Genomic DNA, 22,071 nt, shown 5'->3' with positions numbered 1-22,071 from the left:
TAAAATATTTAAGTGCCTTTGAACAGGGTATGGTACTGGGTGCCAGGTGCACCGGATTGTCAAGAACTGCAATGCTGCTGGGTTTTTCACGCTCAACAGTTTCCCTGTGTATCAAGAATGGTCCACCACTCAAAGGACATCCAGCCAACTTGACACAACTGTGGGAAGCTTTGGAGTCAACATGGGCCAGCATCCCTGTGGAACACTTTCGACACCTTTAGAGTCCATTCCCCAACAAATTGAGGCTGTTCTGAAGGCAAAAGGGCGGTGCACTCATATTAGAAAGGTGTTCTTAATGTTTTGTGCACTCAGTGTATTTTATATGGAATATACAGGTAACTGCCAAAATATTGGAAATGCTTGAGTAAATGAGGGATACAAAGTATATTAAAAACAGGTGCTTCCACACAGGTTTGGTTCCTGGCTTAAGTCATTTACAAATGTATAAAAATGCTGGGCAGGTCATTATTTTGGTTACCATGGCTATGCCTCCATAGGATGACAATGCCCCCTTCTGCAGGGCACGAGTGTTCACTGAACGGTTTGATGAGCATGAAAACGATGTATGATGCCATGGCCATCTCAGTCACCAGATCTCAACCCAGTGTAACACTTATGGGAGATTCTTGAACGGCGCCTAAGACAGCATTTTCCACCACCATCAACAAAACACCAAATGATTTTTCTCACGGAAGAATTGTGTTGCATCCATTATATATATATATTGGAGGAATGGAGGAATGCGACCGTAGATATAAAGCAGATATAGATATAAAGCAGAGTTCCAGAGACTTGTAGAATCTATGCCAAGGTGCATTGAAGCTGTTGTGACTCGTGGTGCCCCCCCCCCCCCCCCCCTATTAAGACACTTTATGTTGGTGTTTCCTTTATTTTGTCAGTTACCTGTATCTTAATGTTACTGACAAATCTATGGTGTTGTGTAGGATACCTGGGAGACTGAATGACAGACGGACCCCACTGGGAGAGCTCAACTGGATCTTCACTGCTATCACTGACACTATCGCCTGGAACGTGCTGCCCAGAGGTACACACACACACACACACACACACACACACACACACACACACACACACACACACATGAGCTTGGAAGCATATATGCAAGCATACACACTCATACCCCTGTGTCTACCTGGGCTGCCCAGACAAGTAGAAAGTATCTCTCTCTCGCTCCCTCTCTCTCGCTCTCTCACAAACACTCATGTGAGTCGTGATGTAAGAAGAGAACAGTGGTGATAGGCTGATAAGCCCCAGAAGCCATACGGCACTGCAATTCATTAATCAGCGTACATCACAGAGAATCTCCTTCATGAAGGCACGGCACACCTAATCCACTACACACACACACACCTCACCACACAAAACACTCTCACACAGACATACTCACACACACACACTCTGTCACACACAAAAGCACGCGAACACGCACTCGAATCACACCACAATCAAAACACTTGTACACAGACAGACTCACTCTCTCTCACACACACACACACACACCCACACACACCAATTATTATCATTAGTTGGGGATTAACACTGGAGCAACCTGGCCCCATTAAACTAAATGAGATAATGCATGAATTAATAATAAGAGTTGAAAATGTCACTACCGCCCCCTGCCTTGATCTATCTGGGGCTGCTACTGCACTCTGCCTGTCTGTCCACATTCAATACACAATACATACACACACTATACATTCACACACTATACATACACACCTACAGTACATTCGGAAAGTATTGACTTTTCAACATTTTGAATTACAGCCTTATTCTAAAATTGATCAAATGTTTTTTATCATCAATCTACACACAATACCCCATAATGACCAAACAAAAACACGTTTAAAAAAATTGTTGCAAATTTATAAAAAGTAAAAAATAGGTACCATAAGTATTCAGACCCTTTACTATGAGTCTCGCAATTGAGCTCAGGTGCTTCCTGTTTCCATTGATCATCCTTGATGTTTCTACAACTTGATTGGAGTCCACCTGTAGTAAATTCAATTGATTGGACATGATTTGGAAAGGCAAACACCTGTCTATATAATGTCCCACAGATGCTAGTGCATGTCAGAGCAAAAACCAAGCCATGAGGTTGAAGGAATTGTCCGTAGAGCTCCGAGACAGGATTGTGTCGAGGCACAGATCTGGGGAAGGGTACCAAAAAATGTCTGCAGCATTGAAGGTCCCCGAGAACCCAGTGGCCTCCATCATTCTTAAATGGAAGAAGTTTGGAACCACCAAGACTCTTCCTAGAGCTGGCCGACCAGGCAAACTGCGCAATCGGGGGAGGAGGGCCTATGTCAGGGAGGTGACCAAGATCTCGATGGTCACTCTGACAAAGCTCCAGAGTTCCTCTGTGGAGATGGGAGAACCTTCCAGAAGGACAACCATCTCTGCAGCACTCCACCAATCAGGCCTTTATGTTAGAGTGGCCAGATGGAAGCCACTCCTCAGTAAAAGGCATCTAAAGGACTCTGACCATGAGAACCAAGATTGAACTCTTTGGTCTAAATGCCAAGTGTCACTTCTGGAGGAAACCTGGCACCATCCCTACGGTGAAGCATGGTGGGTGCAGCATCATGCTGTGGGGATGTTGTTGAGCGGCAGGGACTGGGAGTCTAGTCAGGATCGAGGGAAAGATGAACGGAGCAAAGTACAGAGAGATCCTTGATGAAAACCTACTCCAGAGTGCTCTGGACCTCAGACTGGGGTGAAGGTTCACCTTCCAACAGAGCAATGACCCTAAGCACACAGCCAAGACAATGCAGGAGTGGCTTCGGGACAAGTCTCTGAATGTCCTTGAGTGGCCCAGCCAGAGTCCGGACTTAAACCCGACCGAACATCTCTGTAGAGACCTGAAAATAGCTGTGCAGCAACCTGATACTTTGAGAGGATCTGCAGAGAAGAATGGGAGAAACTCCTCAAATACAGGTATACCAAGCTTGTAGCGTCATACCCAAGAAGACTTGAGACTGTAATCACTGCCAAAAATGATTCAACAAAGTACTGAGTAAAGGGTCTGAATACTTATGTAAATGTGATATTTAAGTGTTTTATTTTTATTTGTGCAAAATTTGAAAACCCTCATCCTCTCTCTTCTCTTACTCATCCTCTCTCTCTCTAGATCTGTTCCAGAAGCTCTTTCGTCAGGACCTGTTGGTGGCCAGTTTATTCCGCAACTTCCTGTTGGCCGAGAGGATAATGAGGTCATACAACTGCACCCCTGTCAGCAGTCCGCGCCTGCCACCTACATACATGCACGCCATGTGGTAAGACGCGCTGGCGCACACACACACTTTCTCTCTGTTGGCCTTTTCTATTAAATCTAATGTCTGTCCATTCATTAGATTCATGTTGAAAACTGTCTGCAAAATCCTTTTGTGTGTTTTTCCACCATCAGTCGCTAAAAGCATTAGTTGTGGGGAGTGTTGTTGCTGAAAGCCTCTTGAGTGAGCGATCGCCTGTTTTCATCTCTTATTGCCTCCATTATCTCTTCTTGAGAAGACAGTAAATAGCACTGAATAATCTGGGGTCTTCCTTTGTGTTACTACACCCCATCACAGCTCTAAAGAGATGCTTGAGCCAGCAAGAAAGGAAGCACAGAGAGAGAATGTAGAGGGAGGGGAAGGAAGAAGTCAAAGGAGAACAAGGGGTGGTAAGAGAGAGTGGAGGAGAGACTGATAGGAAGTGTTCAGGTAGCTAGATAGCAGTAAAGAAGGAAGGAAAAAAGAGTGGAAGAGAGAGACTAATAGAAAGTGTGTAGGGGACAGAGTAAGAGACACAGAAAATGAGGAAAAACACAGTGTGGAGGTGGTGAGAAATTGTGAGGGTTTGGGGAAATATGTTGATTGATGATCGTGTCCATACATAACCAGCAAGTGTTATTAAAATGCTCTTGTTGTGTCTTTATTAGTGGGCCATTATTAGGATATAAATTGGCTGGGGACAGGTGTGCACGACTGTGTGTGTGGTGGGGGGGGTGTATGGCGCTATGGCTGCACCAAGCTCTGCTGCAGGTAGAAGCTATAGCAGTGTCAGCAACTAGATACAAATTCCCTCATACACACTTTCTGAAAGGTCCCAAGGTCTCGAACTGTTATTCTGATTTCCATTTAAAATAGCCGTTTGTGTGCCTAAAATATCACCTATAATATTTGTTTTGGATAGAAATGCTGAAAACGTTCGAAAAAGTACTTTTAATGGCTATGGCTAACTACCAGGAAGTTTGAAAAGACAAGGCTTTGTGGGCGGGGAGTTTATTATCCATGAGCTCACCTTGACTGACAGCTCTTTGAAACGCCTATGTCGAGCAACTTGGATGCATTGAGCAGTGTTGCAGTAACATCATCTCAAGCTAATTTAGTGATACACAAAGCAACTCAAACAACATTGAAATTGCATCAATGATGTCAATTGTTTTACACATCTCTTCTTTGGCGTTGCTCTTGTGATGCGGTTCACAGCATCAATGACAGATGTGTTGACTTGAGTTTTGAACGACGGCTCGGAGATTCGAACCAGTGACCTTTCGGTTACTGGCCCAACGCTCTTAACCGCTAAGCTACCTGCGGCCATCACACACCCCTCACTCCTAACAAATCCCAATCACGTTTCATGTTACTTTTCACTCACTTCCCAAACTGATACTAACAACAAGAGAGATGGTTTTTTTTGTCGCCGAACAAATGTTTGTCTGCTTGTCTCGACTGATTCCAGATGTTTCATATATTTGATATATTCATGCACTGGGATTACAGATATTTATACCTGATATGAATATTGAATGCACACTGTGTTATGTGAATGATATGATGATTTGTATTCTACATAGATTTTAACTAGCATCTAGGATCATTTGACTAGGGAAATATCTTTCTCCGTAGAGACTTGTATCGTCATTTATCTTGGATTCCACTGTTACCTGGATGGAATAGGCAAAGGCAGTGTTGTTAGAGTTGCGTTCAATGACTGGAACACATCTGTAACGTTGCGTATTGTTGCATTCGTCAACCAAATGCTCAATTCCTGGTGCACTTTCTAACCAGGGAGGACAAACCCCTTAGCTGCAGACCCCAAGTGCTGCCTCAGAGCAAATAGGGAAAAGGGGGGTTGGAGGATAGGGGAAGAGGGCGGTTGGTGAGTGGAGGGAGGGGAAGGGGGGTTGGTGTGAGAGTGCAGCAGTGAAGGGGGTTTAATGTGTGTTATGTAACAGTATGAATTAAACATGATGACCAGGGAGAACACTTTGGAATGGATCAAAGCCTCAATGCTTTCCTCTCTAGGACCGTCTATGTGTGTGTGTTGGACATTTGGGTTGTTGATGCCTTGTGTGTGTGTGTGCATCGTTCCTCTACAGGCAGGCATGGGACCTGGCTGTGGACATCTGTCTCTCTCAGCTGCCCACCATCATTGAGGAGGGCACCGCCTTCAGGGTGAGTGTGTTTTTTCCATTTATCAGTGCGGTTCCTCGGTAACTTTGGGACTGTGTTTGTCTATGTCAGGGGTCTCAAACTCATTTTGCCTGGTGTCCAAATTCTGTCTTCGCCAAGGTCCTGCCGGGCCACACTGCAAAAGGCTTTTTCCCCCTTCATTTGAATAGCCCTCAGGCGTTAAGATAAATTGCCCTGTATGCTGTGGATACAATTTCTGTGTGTTTGACACCTCACTGATAAATAACCCCATTCGCTGATGGATGGCTGTCGGTCACTTCAAATTGACTAGTCTGACTACACACTTTCAAGTTCTTTACCTTTCATTTTATTTACCCTGGTAACTTTGGCACTTCTATGAGTTAAAATATCAATTTTATTTCCACTGATTCATCACAAACACACTCCCCGGCCCAGTCAGTGTATCACCCTATTACCCATCTGACCCAGTGGATGCAGGGGTGAAATGTCATGTCTAATATCATCATATCACTCCATCCTGGTAAACCCGTCTGGGGCTACTTGTCCAGTCAGTGCAACTCCATCATTCATTATAAGATATTTTCAACACAAGCGCTTGAAAGTTTCCCACTGTGGTAGTCAGCTCTAACGCATCATCTTTGGGGTCAGTTTGGGTGGTATGAATTGTATACTACAATACATGCCGCCCTGCCGTATACCACCTTCCTCCGTGCTTTTCTACAAAAATATCGAATCAAATACAAATGTATTATATACCCAGAGATTGAACTTGAGATTGTCATAAAAGATGCGTTGTTGCAGCTCCCTGTAGAAATAGAATAGTCGGTCTGTCCAGACGAGCTACAAAAGTTTAGCATCCTGTTATGGTGTAATAATCCACTGCAATTGTAATATTGAATTCCCAATCTCTCTGGGGGAAAACCCTGGGCCAGGCAGGGGTAGAAAAGCTGATTGTGAAACCATGAGATTATTACCAGGGGTTGTGTAAGGGCTCCTTAAGCCGTCTACCGTCATCTTCTGAATTCTCCCATCTCTCTCTTTTCCTCACTCTATCTATGCCGTCTTTACTTGAACTCCCTCTATCTATTTTCCACTCTCCCTTTATCTATTTCCCACTCTCCCTGGAACTCTTACTCCAGGGGTGTCAAACATAAGGCCCATGGCCCAGTGCAGCCCTCCGGACCCCGGTGAAGACCGAAAGCAGCCCGCCGGCTAAATTAGTTTGACATCCCCGTCTTCCTCCCTCCTCTTATTCCCTCTTTCACTTGTCTCTCTCTTCCTCCATATCTCCTCAAAAAACGTGGCTATGAAATTATTTTCAGACACCATATCAAGCAGAGAGCAATGCACTCCCATTGCAAAAGTTTGTATGGAAAAAGTTCAATGAATCTCTACAGAGCGTGACTCCCTCCCTCCGAGTCTGCAGTCCTATCAGTTCCCCACCTGGCCTGTTGAGGTGTGCCTCTTCTGAGAGAACATCCCTCTTCCCTTTCTCCATTCTCTTCCCTCTCTTCCTTCGCCCCCGCATGCTTAATGGCACTATAATTGACCCCCCTGGGTCCTCTACAAATGTTCCCCCCTTTCTCCATCTGCCTTTTGAGAGATAAGAGACTCGTTCTCTCTCTCTCTCTCTCTCTCTCTCTCTCTCTCTCTCTCTCTCTCTCTCTCTCTCTCTCTCTCTCTCTCTCTCTCTCTCTCTCTCTCTCTCTCTCTCTCTCTCTCTCTCTCTCTCTCTCTCTCTCTCTCTCTCTCTCTCTCTCTCTCTCTCTCTCTCTCTCTCTCTCTCTCTCTCTCTCGTTCTCTCTCTCTCTCGTTCTCTCTCTCTCGTTCTCTCTCGTCTCTCTCTCGTTCTCTCTCTCTCTCGTTCTCTCTCGTTCTCTCTCTCGTTCTCTCTCTCTCTCGTTCTCTCGTTCTCTCTCTCGTTCTCTCTCTCTCTCGTTCTCTCTCTCTCTCGTTTTCTCTCGTTCTCTCTCAGTTCATTCAGAGAAACTCTCTGAACTCTGTTAGTTTGTGTGCGCGCATTCGCTCCTCGTGTGCGCGTTTGCTCCTCGTGTGTGTTCGCTCCCGTTCGCTCCTCGTGTGTGCCCGCATGTAATTGTGTGAGAGCATAGCGGTGGTGCTCCTCGTGTGTGCGCTCGCTCCTCGCGTGTGTGTGTGTGCACGTGCGTTCGCTCGTGTGTGCGCTCGTTCGCTCCTCGTGTGTGTGCGCGCTCGTTCGCTCCTCGTGTGTGTGTGCGCGCTCGTTCGCTCCTCGTGCGTGTGTGCGCTCGCTCCTCGTGCGTGTGCTCGCTCCTCGCGCGTGTGCGCGCTCCTCGTGTGTTCGCGCGCGTTCGCTCCTCGTGTGTGTTCGCGCGTGTTCGCTCCTCGCGTGTGTGCGCGTGTTTGCTCCTCGTATGTGTGCTCGCTCGCGCTCGCTCCTCGTGTGTTCGCTCGCGCTCGCTCCTCGTGTGTTCGCGCGTGCTCGCTCCTCGTGTGTTCGCGCGTGCTCGCTCCTCGTGTGTTCGCGCGTGCTCGCTCCTCGTGTGTTCGCGCGTGCTCGCTCCTCGTGTGTTCGCGCGTGCTCGCTCCTCGTGTGTTCGCGCGCGTTCGCTCCTCGCGTGTGTGCGCGCGCGTTCGCTCCTCGCGTGTGTGCGCGTGTTTGCTCCTCGTATGTGTGCTCGCTCCTCGTGTGTGTGTGCGCGTTCGCTCCTCGTATGTGTGCGCGCGTGTTCGCACTGTGTGTGTGTGTGCGCGCGTGTTCGCTCCTCGTGTGTGTGTGTGCGCGCGCGTTCGCTCCTCGTGTGTGTGCGCGCGTCGCCGTGGGTTCGCCTCCTCGTGTGTGTTCGCGCGCGTTCGCTCCTCGTGTGTGTTCGCGCGCGTTCGCTCCTCGTGTGTGTTCGCGCGCGTTCGCTCCTCGTGTGTGTTCGCGCGCGTTCGCTCCTCGTGTGTGTTCGCGCGCGTTCGCTCCTCGTGTGTGTTCGCGCGCGTTCGCTCCTCGTGTGTGTTCGCGCGCGTTCGCTCCTCGTGTGTGTTCGCGCGCGTTCGCTCCTCGTGTGTGTTCGCGCGCGTTCGCTCCTCGTGTGTGTTCGCGCGCGTTCGCTCCTCGTGTGTGTTCGCGCGCGTTCGCTCCTCGTGTGTGTTCGCGCGCGTGTTCGCTCCTCGTGTGTGTTCGCGCGCGTGTTCGCTCCTCGTGTGTGTTCGCGCGCGTTCGCTCCTCGTGTGTGTTCGCGCGCGTTCGCTCCTCGTGTGTGTTCGCGCGCGTTCGCTCCTCGTGTGTGTTCGCGCGCGTTCGCTCCTCGTGTGTGTTCGTGCGCGTTTGCTCCTCGTGTGTGTGTGTGCGCGTTCGCTCCTCGTGTGTGTGTGTGCGCGTTCGCTCCTCGTGTGTGTTCGCGCGCGTTCGCTCCTCGTGTGTGTTCGCGCGCGTTCGCTCCTCGTGTGTGTGTGTGCGCGTTCGCTCCTCGTGTGTGTGTGTGCGCGTTCGCTCCTCGTGTGTGTGTGTGTGCGCGTTCGCTCCTCGTGTGTGTGTGTGCGCGTTCGCTCCTCGTGTGTGTGTGTGCGTGTTCGCTCCTCGTGTGTGTACGCGCGCGTTCGCTCCGTGTGTGTTCGCGCTCGTTTGCTCCTCGTGTGTGTGTGTGCGCGCGTGTTCGCTCCTCGTGTGTGCGCGCGCTCCTCGTGTGTGCGCGTTCGCTCCTCGTGTGTGTTCGCGCGCGTTCGCTCCTCGTGTGTGTGTGTGTGCGCGCGTGTTCGCTCCTCGTGTGTGTGTGTGTGCGCGCGCTCCTCGTGTGTGTGTGTTCGCGCGCGTTCGTTCCTCGTGTGTTCGCGCGCGTTCGTTCCTCGTGGGTGTTAGCGGTGGTGCTTTGATTATTCACCAAATAATTTCCCTCTACTCTCGGCAGCGAGATAGTCTCTGTTGTAATGTCCTCTGCTATATTAAGGGGACGATGATGATGAAACTGGTCATGGTGCAGTTAATAGCGGCAGACACATTGTCATGACAAGCACTGCTCTGTGGGGAACAGAAGGCTGGTACATAAAGAAGTGGCACGCGTTCACACACACTACTGCAGCTGGTAGGAGTCAAGGCTACAATAGAGGCTTCCTTATGTAAAGGTGTTATATAATAGACAGATCGGTGTAAGAATTGGCTCCATTCAGTGGATCGTGGGGGGTGTGTGTGTGTCATAGAGAGGTGTGCTGCGTTAGTTTCATGACTAGTGTCTGCATGTTGCATTGTTGACATCGACGTGCTGAGTTGCCGTGCACATGCTTATATAACTTACACACAAAAATAAATAAACATTGTTACAAAACTCATTAAACTCATTCTACATTGAGATGTATGGTGCCGTGTGTACAGTTCATTATCGATGCATTAAGCCTAATGTGTGTGTGTTAGAGAATGGTGTTCTAGCTCTAACTGTTAAATGGATAATGCTATTGTTGAGTTGTGTGTTTGAGAGGTCACAGCTGTGTTTGTATGCAGGTCAAGATACACTACGTGACCAAAAGTATGTGGACACTTCCTCGTCGAGCATCTCATTCCAATATCAAGGGCATTGATATGGAGTTGGTCTCCCCTTTGCTGTTATAACAACCTCCACTCTAATGGGAAGGCTTTCCACTAGATATTGGATCATTGCTGTGGGTACTTGCTTCCATTCAGCTACGAGAGTATTAGTTAGGTTGGGCAATTAGGCCCTGCTCGCAGTCGCCGTTCCAATTCATCCCAAAGGTGTTCGATGGGGTTGAAGTCAGGGCTCCGTGCAGGCCATTGAAGTTCTTCCACACCGATCTCGAAAAAAAAACTCTTCTGTATGGACCTTGCTTTTTTCACAGGGGCATTGTCATGCTGAAACAGGAAAGGGCATTCCCCAAACTGTTGCCACAAAGTTGGAAGCACAAAATGGTCTAGAATGTAATTATATGCTGTAGCGTTAAGATTTCCCTTCACTGGAACTAAGGAGTCTAGCCCAAACCATGAAATACAGCCCCAGACCATTATTCCTCATCCACCAAACTTTACAGTTGGCACTATGCATTGGGGCAGGTAGCATTCTCTAGGCATCCGCCAAACCAGATTTTTCCGTTGGAGTGACAGATGGTGAAGCGTGATTCATCACCCCAGAGGACGTGTTTCCACTGCTCCATAGTCCAATGGTGGTGAGCTTTACCCCAGTCCACCCGACGTTTGGCATTGCACATGGTGATCTTAGGCTTGTGTGCGGCTGCTCGGCCATGGAAACCCATTTCATGAAGCTCCCGACGAACAGTTCTTGTGCTGACGTTGCTTCCAGAGGCAGTTTGGAACTCAGTAGTCAGTGTTGCAACCAAGGACAGCTTGTGTGGTCTACCACTTTGCGGCTGAGCTTTTGTTGCTCCTAGACGTTTCCACTTCACAATAACAGCACTTACAGTTGACCAGGGCAGCTCTAACAGGGCAGACATTAGACGAACTGACTTGTAGGAAAGGTGGCATCCTATGACGGTGCCACATTGAAAGTCACTGAGCTCTTCAGTAAGGCCATTCTACTGCCACGGTTTGTCTATGGAGATTGCATGGAGTTGTACTCCATGCAATTTTATATACCTATCAGCAACGGGTGTGGCTGAAATAGCCGAATCCGCTCATTTGAAGGTGTGTCCACATGCTTTTGTATGTACTCTGTGTGAGTGAGCTCAGTATCAATGTACTGCATGTATATTCATCATAGATGTATTAAAACGATTGTGTTTGTGTTTCATCCCAATAGCACAGTCCGTTCTTTGCAGAGCAGCTGACAGCGTTCCAGGTGTGGCTGACCATGGGAGTGGAGAACAGGAACCCCCCCGAACAGCTCCCCATCGTACTGCAGGTACACAAACATACATACATACACCAACGGGCGTAAAATATCTACCCTCCCCAAAAAACATCTTTCAGTTTTCTGAGTCTTTCCCTTTAAATCGCCATAGAAACGGCCCCTTTCAACGTTGATTGACCGGGTTTCGAGGAATAGAAAGTCACGGATCTGGAGATGAAAATAACAAGGGTATCAAGTTGAATTTGATTGGTCTGAAGTGTGGAAGTGCCTCCTAATCTTACCACCTCCCGATGCCGAAATATGGAAGATCTAAACTTGCAATGGTTCCAACAAACTAACGTTCTTATTTAATCAGTAAGCATATTAAGGTTATGTGATTCGTAATGACATAGGCTAAAGAGAACTAGGTTTCGAGTAGGGCTGTCAAACGATTAAAATAATGAATTGCAATTAATCACATTAAATTCTGTAGTTAATCGCAAATGTTACATTTGGTGCTAAATAAAGATTTTTCCATTTAAAAACAAAAGCTGTGTATTGAGTTGTAGGTGTGTAGGGACAAACACAAAAAATATTATGTATCAGAATTTTCTTAATGGCATATTCACCATAAACAAGTTAAGAAATACAACATTCCTGTAACTTACTAATGCTCCCAGTAGGCCCCACACACTGTTAAAGCTTTAGCCATTCCAAATTATTGTTCTCCCAATTGCTGATTGGAGGGTTGGCTATAAAAAATAACTTGCTCTATGGATACCAAGAACAAACAGCATAAACCTGTCCAACAATGTCATGAATTCCACAGAACATAAACCTGTGACCATACACTTCAGTCGTCCTAATTTATTTTCGCTGAGCCAGTTGCTTAGACAAACAAGCCTGTTGACATTTTGAGATGATAAAGCTACTCTCTTCTTCTGTACAATATGCCCAGAGAGTGATTACAACCTCTCACACGGTTCTGATGTGGCAGGTGTTGCCAGGTACCTTCGTACAATGCAGGCCAGCCTGTTGTGTGCCCCTGCATGCTGTGACCACCACTGTAGTGGACAGTCCTCCATACTCTGCTTTGTAACGCTCCACACATTTCTCAATGGACTCCTCCTCTTCATCAGATTCAGAAAAACTGAGCAAGAGGGCAGCTTTCTTCTTTGGTGGCTCTGAATATGTTGCTTCATCAGGTTGCTGTGCAGGCTTCTCTTCCTTCAGCAAGTTTCTGAGCAAAGCCCACACCTCACTCCTCTCAGGTCTGGGAAGGCACTGCAGGTCCTTAAACCTCGGGTTAGTGCTGTGGCCATGTGAGGTTGGTGTTCTGCAGCGTTTGGTGGGCTGTGTTTGAAATGTACGGGAAAAAATCGTCACACAATCGCCACAAAAATCGAACTAAGAAAATGCATTAATGGTGTCCCCAAAAAAAATCTATGCTGAAAAGATGTTACACATTAGTGCGTTATTAATGCGCTAACTTTGTCAGCCTAGTTTAGACATTAATTTAGTAGCGCCCTCTTGAATTTAGCCAGTATTTCACTACATTCTAGTGAATGCCCTATATAATGCTGAATCTTCATGTCATTATCATCAATTAACTGCATTACATTCACAAATCATTTTAAATTAGATGCTAACGAATCCGAACAATAAGTTACTGGCTCTGATGGTTTGCTAGCCTGCTAGCTAGCCCGACTGCTACATCTGAAATAATAGGGTTTGCAACAATAACAGCCAAGTTTAATCTTAAACAACAGTCCAAACAACATGTAAATGTTAGGCCTGTTAGAACACGACATTTATTATGAAATTTACAGGCAATTCACTACACGTCCTAGTCTCTGATTGAAGCCTTTTCCTTTGGCGATCACATACGCAATGCTAGCTAGCTAAGTAGCTAACCCTGCTGCATCTAGTGTTTTCAACAATAACAACTAAATACCTTTGCGACTGTCCAAAGCAACCATCGAACAACTGTAGGCCGTTTGGAACTAATAAAAAGTATGACGTTTACAATTAATTCACTTCTAAAATATAGGCTTATTAGAAACTGGGTGGTTCGAGCCCTGAATGCTGATTGGCTGACAGCCATTGTATACCACGGGTATGACAAACATTTATTTTTACTGCTCTAATTACGTTGGTAACCAGTTTATAAATAGCAATAAGGCATCTCGGGGGTTTGTGGTAGATGGCCAATATACCACGGCTAAGGGCTGTTCTTGGGCACGACGCATCGCGGAGTATTTGCCCCTCATGCCTTATTGCTTAATTGGAAACAATGCAATGGAGCTGCAACTTCATCGTGACGGTGGGAGTGGTTTTACAGAATGGAATCATGGGAGTTTGAGCCTTGAACAACAGAAAAGTATTGTCATAAGCTGACTAAATGTCATTATAGATTTTTGAGCATCTATTTAAAATATGTATAGATGTTATTAGACAAAGACAACCAGAGCAACATACACCAGGGAGTTCCAATATGAGCAGAAAACTAAAGACGGGTTATATAGAAAGCTGAATATGATTTAATTGAATGTATTAGTCATCAGGGATCCTACTTGAAAACATCACGAAGATGTCAATAGACATGAAGTCATAAAATTACACTAAACTGTGTAGGACATCACTAAATACTTCATAGTGGTGTGACGGTACGCATATTCGTATCAAACTGTTCGGTACGGGGACCCTGGTTCGGTCCGCCCTGTCATCCTGAATGAATACATAAAATATATATATATATATATATTTATATAATTATATAATAAATTTAAAAAATGACGCCTCTTGAGTAAATCTGAGCTGACAAAACATTTGAGACTATTCCGTTAAAACAACTGGAGCCTATGTGCACGTTGTAATCAAAATTCTAATGGGCGCATTTCAGCCTGTCCTGTTGTGAGGCGCAGCCGGGAACTCGTTCTGTAAGTGGTGGGGTTGATAATCCAGGAGGATTCTCCATCATCGTTTAAATCTCTTATTATGCATTTTTAAATTGTGGCCACTGCAAAAATATGCAATTATAATAACATTACAAATGTTTAAAGTGGCGTGGCGGAGTTGCCCTTAAAATGTCAAGCGGTTGCTGTGCTGTCTGTAAGCCTGGCTCAGTTAAATCATGGCCTGCTCTCTATCTCCACAAATAATGCATTTATCTGCCTTGCTAGCTCCTTGCGCTCCCTCTCTCTTTCGCTCTCTCTCGCTCTAGTTCTCGCTGCTCTTTCTCTCCTTCCATCACCCTCTCCCTAACGCACTTTATGTCAGGCAATATTTTCTTTAAAGTGGCACTTCACAGCAGCAGTAGCCCCATGTGTTGTTGTGCTGGCCTAGCCCCTATGCTGTACGGCTCCATGCTGTACTCGGCGTGGTCATTTCCCCCTGACTCAGCAGAGCTGTGAGCTGCAGCCTTCCCTCACACGTCCACTGGGGAAAGAAAGGCAAATTAAAAAACCAGGAGACGGTCTGGGAGAACCGTCGGGGAGGGATAGTGTGGAGGGGGTTTCTTTTTTTGATGGGTGGGAGCGGAGCGGGTGTGATTTGTGTGTGTTAGTGGGTGTGCGCATGTAGAGCATTGTACACACCCACGTAAGCTCTTACACATACACACACACACACACACACACACACACACAAACACACACACACACGGTAGAACGGACAATCTTGCGTCGATCAGAAAAATATATAGCCGTGACATTGCGTTCTCAGAGGAACAGCGTGCGATTGTGTGTAATCTATTGATAAGGAGCTTTGGGAAAATAAGTAAAAGAGAGGAGGGGTCAGACAGAATGCCTCTTGATGTCGTCATAGTAACAGACTTCCCATCTTGACTTCCCATTGAAACAAAAGGATTGGGAAAGATGACGTTGTCATTGAATTGTGATGTCCTACGATTGCTAGCTCAGAAGGGTTGGAGTTCTAGGAGGGACACTCTCACAAAGCCCATTCAATCATTATGACAGTCTAGTGAATCAGTGGGTGGCTGCAGATTGAACATCTGTACGTACCGGTTGATTCACTCCCTGATGACTTGTAACACGTGTTACGGATGATCACCCACACGCTTTGACAGGACAATGAAAGAGCATATTACTCTGTCATTTGAGCTGGTCTTGGTCTGTTAGCTTTAGTTTTGTGTGTGTGTGTGTATGAGCGCGCGCGCCCATGATGATGCTGATTAGTCACTGTCACTTGTCTCAGCAGTTGGGACAAGATTGGTGAGTGACTTTGCTATTCTGTGTGTGTGTCATTAGTGGCTGTTTATATAATACCATCATTCAGAAGTATACTTTTTCATCCCTCCGATTCAAACAGCTCTTAAATCGCTGAATATTCCTCCTCTTGTATAAGACAGACCACAAATTCCCAGGGTCTCCTTTCTCACACGTTCCCCTGGAGGGTTGAGGGGTAGCCCTGGCACGGTCCAACCCCGGTCTCCTCCTGCGTTGGGTTGAGGTCACACTGCTCTAATAATACACAAAACCATGATAGAAATAGCAGTGTGTATGGGTTGGTCGTGGGGGTGGGTCCGTGAGGAATCCGCTCCCCCCCCCCCCATGTGCGCACATGTCCTCTCGCCCACGTCGCGGTCGCATGGGGACACGCCAACGTCCGGTGCTGGCGTGCCAAAAACACACGCAATCTGTTACCATAACACCTCACCCACATGCACACAAATACAATGTCATATACCGCAGGGAACCAGTGGAGGCTGGTGGGAGGAGCTATAGGAGGATGGGCTCATTGTAATGGCTGGAATGGAATGGAGTCAAACGTGTGGTTTCTATGCGTTTGATCTGTTTGATACCGTTCCATTGATTCCATTCCAGCCATTACAATGAGCCCGTCCTCCTATAGCTCCTCCCACCAGCCTCCTCTGATGGGAACACAGCCATACACATGTATTCATATTCACCTTATTACACACAGACCTATTATGCTAATATGGTATGTACACCTGAAGCAGCCAAAACTCTCTCACACACACACACACACACACACACACACACACACACACACACACACACACACATACGGAGAGAGAGACAAACAACTGCCAGTGCCAGCATATTGGTGAGTGGTGTGAGCCACCTGTTCCACCTCTCCCGCTTTCCTTTTGCTCACGATGCCACTAAACACGTTGAACACGCCACGGTATTGACCTCTGCCCCCTCCCTGGTCTCTTTCAGGTCCTCTTGAGTCAGGTTCACAGACTCAGAGCGCTGGACCTGCTCGGCCGCTTCCTGGACCTGGGGCCCTGGGCCGTCAGTCTGGTGAGAAATTATACAGCATTCTTGTCTACCAATACACAAACACATAGCCTAAATACAAGGTTAGCTAGCACAGAGAGATGATTATTATAGATAAACAAGCACTCATCTACTGTCAGGTGAGAAACAATCTATATCAACTAGTAGACACTAAAAGTAACCAGATAACTCATGTAAAATATACTGTGTCCGTAAAATGTATGTAGGTTCAGAACCTTTGTCAAACATCACAGCATAGTAAAAAAAAAAAGAAAGAAAAGAAAGTGAAATAGAAATCAGAACTGGATGGTGATCAGAGATAGATGGGTTGAGGGTAGCTGAAGGGTGGGACTAAAAACGATCAAAAGGTAACTCATATAAAATATACTTTGTCCGTAAAATGTATATAGTACTGTATGTATAAGCTGGAAGTAGAAGCATAAGTGTTGTCGTCCATTAGTTTTCTCCAATTAGGGAAGGGGTGGTATATTTATTTAAAAATAAATAGACACAGATTTAGGGCCTTAGGGGCCTCTGAGTCTTTTCATTATTATAGAGGTGTTGCTAGAAAGACACACTAGTTAAAGCCAGTTGTGATTTCTTTGGGTAGGAACTTTAAAGTGAATAATATCTCTTGTGTGTGTTCAGGCCCTCTCAGTAGGGATCTTCCCCTACGTGTTGAAGCTGCTACAGAGCTCTGCGCGGGAACTCCGACCCCTGCTGGTCTTCATCTGGGCTAAGATCCTGGCTGTGGACAGCGTGAGTAGTAACACACACACACATACACACTAGCACATATCTACACATGCATCCCACAAACACTCACTGTACACCAGTACAATAACCAACCCATACCAAACTCCTACCATTATTGTAAGCTACATTTTAATTGTTGCACTTTATTTTAAACCAATTTCACTCTCCCTACAGAGTAGTTGATATGTGTCTATATAGGGACAGTCATGTTGTATCTATCACATGGAGCAGCTCTGTGTAGCTGTACAGAGACACGATTGCCATAAAGTCAATAACAGTCCCAGATAAAAGCAGAAGATATGTCTATCTGAACCCAGTCAGTCAATCAGTTTAACGTCAGTTGACGTTAATGTGGAGTAGTCATCATCCGGAGATTGATGATCAGGAGATTGAGTTGTGAGAGGCTGCAGCCTAGATACACAGGACTTGAAATCATTGGCCACATTAATAAATGGAACACTAGTCCCTTTAATAATGTTTGCATATCTTGCGTTGCTCATCTCATATGTATATACTGCAATATATTCTATTCTACTGCATCTTAGTCTATGCCGCTCTGATATTGCTCATCCAAATATGTATATATTCTTAATTCCATTCCTTTACTTAGAGTTGTGTGTATTGGGTTTATGTTGTGAAATTGTTAGATATTACTTGTTAGATATTGCTGCCCTGTCGGAACTAGAAGCACAAGCATTTCTCTACACCCGCAATAACATCTGCTAAACACGTGTATGTGACCAATAACATCTGCTAAACACGTGTATGTGACCAATAACATCTGCTAAACACGTGTATGTGACCAATAACATCTGCTAAACACGTGTATGTGACCAATAACATCTGCTAATCACGTGTATGTGACCAATAACATCTGCTAAACACGTGTATGTGACCAATAACATCTGCTAAACACGTGTATGTGACCAATAACATCTGCTAAACACGTGTATGTGACCAATAACATCTGCTAAACACGTGTATGTGACCAATAACATCTGCTAAACACGTGTATGTGACCAATAACATCTGCTAAACACGTGTATGTGACCAATAACATCTGCTAATCACGTGTATGTGACCAATAACATCTGCTAAACACGTGTATGTGACCAATAACATCTGCTAAACACGTGTATGTGACCAATAACATCTGCTAAACACGTGTATGTGACCAATAACATCTGCTAAACACGTGTATGTGACCAATAACATCTGCTAAACACGTGTATGTGACCAATAACATCTGCTAAACACGTGTATGTGACCAATAACATCTGCTAAACACGTATGTGACCAATAACATCTGCTAAACATGTGTATGTGACCAATAACATCTGCTAAACACGTGTATGTGACCAATAACATCTGCTAAACACGTGTATGTGACCAATAACATCTGCTAATCACGTGTATGTGACCAATAACATCTGCTAAACACGTGTATGTGACCAATAACATCTGCTAAACACGTGTATGTGACCAATAACATCTGCTAAACACGTGTATGTGACCAATAACATCTGCTAAACACGTGTATGTGACCAATAACATCTGCTAAACACGTGTATGTGACCAATAACATCTGCTAAACACGTGTATGTGACCAATAACATCTGCTAAACACGTGTATGTGACCAATAACATCTGCTAAACACGTGTATGTGACCAATAACATCTGCTAATCACGTGTATGTGACCAATAACATCTGCTAAACACGTGTATGTGACCAATAACATCTGCTAAACACGTGTATGTGACCAATAACATCTGCTAAACACGTGTATGTGACCAATAACATCTGCTAAACACGTGTATGTGACCAATAACATCTGCTAAACACGTGTATGTGACCAATAACATCTGCTAAACACGTGTATGTGACCAATAACATCTGCTAATCACGTGTATGTGACCAATAACATCTGCTAAACACGTGTATGTGACCAATAACATCTGCTAAACACGTGTATGTGACCAATAACATCTGCTAAACACGTGTATGTGACCAATAACATCTGCTAAACACGTGTATGTGACCAATAACATCTGCTAAACACGTGTATGTGACCAATAACATCTGCTAAACACGTGTATGTGACCAATAACATCTGCTAAACACGTGTATGTGACCAATAAGATTTGATTTGATTTTTGCTACTTATTTTAGATGAATCCTCAACCAACTTAAGTATTTAGCTAGCGATTGGATATCAATATTGAGTAATTTTCGTAGAGGCCGTGCCATAAGTATGTTTTAGGCATGTTTATAGTACGCACTCGCTTACTAGGTTATCCGTAACACAAAGAACATTGCCCTTTGGGCACATTTTAGCTGTTGAACAAAATGGCCACCCTAAAACTCACTTACACAAAGCATATTTTGAGTTACATGGTAGAACTAACCGTATAACCCTAAGGTGGTAGGACAGTCGTAGTACTCTAGTGATTCTTCAGCTTCCAGACACCCGAGTTGTCGTCAGTGTTAGTCAATGGTTAAGAATAATCAAAGGACTTTGAGATGTTTCTCTGTCCGTTTAGTAGTGTGACTCGGGTATTGAGTTGAGTTATTCAATAATGTCTAGGCTATGTCTTTAACCGTGGTTATAAATATTATATTGAGTAGTTCATATTTGTAGTGCTGCAACATATGACATTTCCTCAAGGAGCACAAAAAAGTAATCTACCTAAATAGAAGAAATGAGAGTTATTTAGGCTGAGTTGATTCGACTGTAAGTATGGCAGGAGACTTGTCAGTGAAGTGTCCGAGTCATGTTTTGTTCAGCGTTTGTGTATTAACAGCAGATTAATGGCGAGATGACTTGACTAACTTACTGGATTGTTTCTCTCCTCTCTCTAGTCGTGTCAGGCAGACCTGGTAAAGGACAACGGACACAAGTACTTCCTGTCTGTCCTGGCCGACCCCTACATGCCCGTGAGTATCACCCAATCAGAGCATGAGAAAACCGAAAGCGCCACAAGGCACCCATGGGTGTGACCCAGATGTTACCCTTAACCATAGAGCTAGAATCAGATTGCCCTTACCTCCGATCATAACCTTTTCCATTATAGCTGAGAATATATCTGACCCTGTATCAGTGGTTAGTGACAACTTCTACCTACTCAAACATGTTGTGTGCTATGATCCATAGCTCCTAGTTATGAATGAGGTGTTGGGGAACTGAGTTGATACATGGCAGTTGACTGTGTTTCTTGTGTTTTCTGTTTCAGGCTGAGCACCGCACCATGGCTGTCTTTATCCTGGCTGTGATTGTCAACAGCTACACCACAGGCCAGGTGTGTGTGTGTGTGTGTGTGTGTGTGTGTGTGTGTGTGTGTGTGTGTGTGTGTGTGTGTGTGTGTGTGTGTGTGTGTGTGTGTGTGTGTGTGTGTGTGTGTGTGTGTGTGTGTGTGTGTGTGTGTTAGGGGAGAATGTGGTAAATGATTCGATGAAGAAATCACTTTAAAGATGCCGCTATTATAAAGCAAGCCCCACATTGATTAAAATCCCTTCAACAGACACACTCATTAATTCTCCCCAACTCTCAGTAGAGTAGATAAGTCATATTTTCAACATTTCCTCCCATTCTGCTCTCTCTCTCCTGACAACACTTTATCATGGCAACTGTCACCGTACACCGTATACTCCTCATTTATTCCCAGAAACTGCTCCAGACCTCTTCTGTCTCCCCTCCTCTCCCCCCCCTCCTCTCTCTCTCTCCCTCTCTCTCTCTCTCTCTCTCTCTCTCTCTCTCTCTCTCTCTCTCTCTCTCTCTCTCTCTCTCTCTCCCCTTCCCTCCTCTCTCTCTCTCCCCCTCCCTCCTCTCTCTCTCTCCCCCCCTCCCTCCTCTCTCTCTCTCCCCCCCTCCCTCCTCTCTCTCTCCCCCCCTCCCTCCTCTCTCTCTCCCCCCCTCCCTCCTCTCTCTCTCTCCCCCCTCCCTCCTCTCTCTCTCTCTCCCCCTCCCTCCTCTCTCTCTCTCTCCCCCTCCCTCCTCTCTCTCTTTCTCCCCCTCCCTCCTCTCTCTCTCTCTCTCCGCCTCCCTCCTCTCTCTGCCTCCCTCCTCTCTCTCTCTCTCTCTCCCCCTCCTCTCTCTCTGTTTACTTAATGTTCTCCGTCTCCCATTGGCTCTGTGTTAATAATAGATGAGCTCCAACATTACAGAGACGTGCCGCTCGTGGATTGGTTGGAACATGTGGTCTGAGCTTCAGGGGTTAGGAGTGATGGTACTCCTACTGGTAGGGCTTAGCTACGGTGTGATCACGTTAAAACGTTGTTACAGCTTGTACACAAATCCCTGAACTGCTCTAGTTGTCTGATGGAGGATAGTTTGACACTGCCACAAGGCAGAGAGTCTGCCAAAATAGGTATAGGCTTTCAAGTGGTAGCTTGCCATAGCCACCGGAACCAATACAACCCCACATAAAAGGTGACGAACTCTTAACTGTCAAGCATTGGACGTCGACCCTTCATGTTCACAGTGGGAGGTAGAGGTTAGTTCCCTGTTGGTTTGCCCATAGACTTCCAGACGTGAAGCTCAGCTTAAAGCCAAGTCATAAAGTGTGTGTACATCCTACAGGGTCTCATCAAAGGAAATTGTGTGGACGTGTGTGTGAATTACTGACATGGCCTCCCAACTCCTTTCTCGTCCTCCTCCTCAACCGTCCTTCTACCCCCCCAGGAGGCCTGTCTGCAGGGGAACCTGATAGCCATCTGCCTGGAGCAGCTCTCTGACCCTCACCCCCTGCTTCGTCAGTGGGTGGCCATCTGCCTGGGACGCATCTGGCAGAACTTTGACTCGGCCCGCTGGTGTGGTGTCAGGGACAGTGCCCACGAGAAGCTCTACAGCCTG

The 22,071-nt window shown here is 45.9% G+C and overlaps 1 protein-coding gene across 1 annotated transcript in view; it reads left to right on the top strand.

Moving 5' to 3' along the window:
* LOC120032502 (regulatory-associated protein of mTOR-like) overlaps positions 1 to 22,071 on the top strand; it is a 178,314-nt gene that overhangs the window by 109,073 nt on the left and 47,170 nt on the right. Inside the window, exons 9-17 of the mRNA XM_038978613.1 lie at positions 945 to 1,045; positions 3,155 to 3,299; positions 5,387 to 5,462; positions 11,171 to 11,272; positions 16,405 to 16,488; positions 17,113 to 17,223; positions 20,082 to 20,156; positions 20,453 to 20,518; positions 21,901 to 22,071. The exon at positions 21,901 to 22,071 is cut by the window's right edge and continues 21 nt beyond it. Coding sequence (XP_038834541.1) covers positions 945 to 1,045; positions 3,155 to 3,299; positions 5,387 to 5,462; positions 11,171 to 11,272; positions 16,405 to 16,488; positions 17,113 to 17,223; positions 20,082 to 20,156; positions 20,453 to 20,518; positions 21,901 to 22,071 — 931 coding nt within the window. The remainder of the gene's footprint in view (positions 1 to 944; positions 1,046 to 3,154; positions 3,300 to 5,386; positions 5,463 to 11,170; positions 11,273 to 16,404; positions 16,489 to 17,112; positions 17,224 to 20,081; positions 20,157 to 20,452; positions 20,519 to 21,900) is intronic.

This window comes from Salvelinus namaycush, chromosome 39 (genome assembly GCF_016432855.1).
Source record: "Salvelinus namaycush isolate Seneca chromosome 39, SaNama_1.0, whole genome shotgun sequence".
In the NCBI taxonomy this organism is placed as follows: Eukaryota; Metazoa; Chordata; class Actinopteri; order Salmoniformes; family Salmonidae; genus Salvelinus; species Salvelinus namaycush.
Note: the sequence above shows the minus strand (reverse complement) of the source record. Positions and strands in the feature narration are given on the sequence as shown.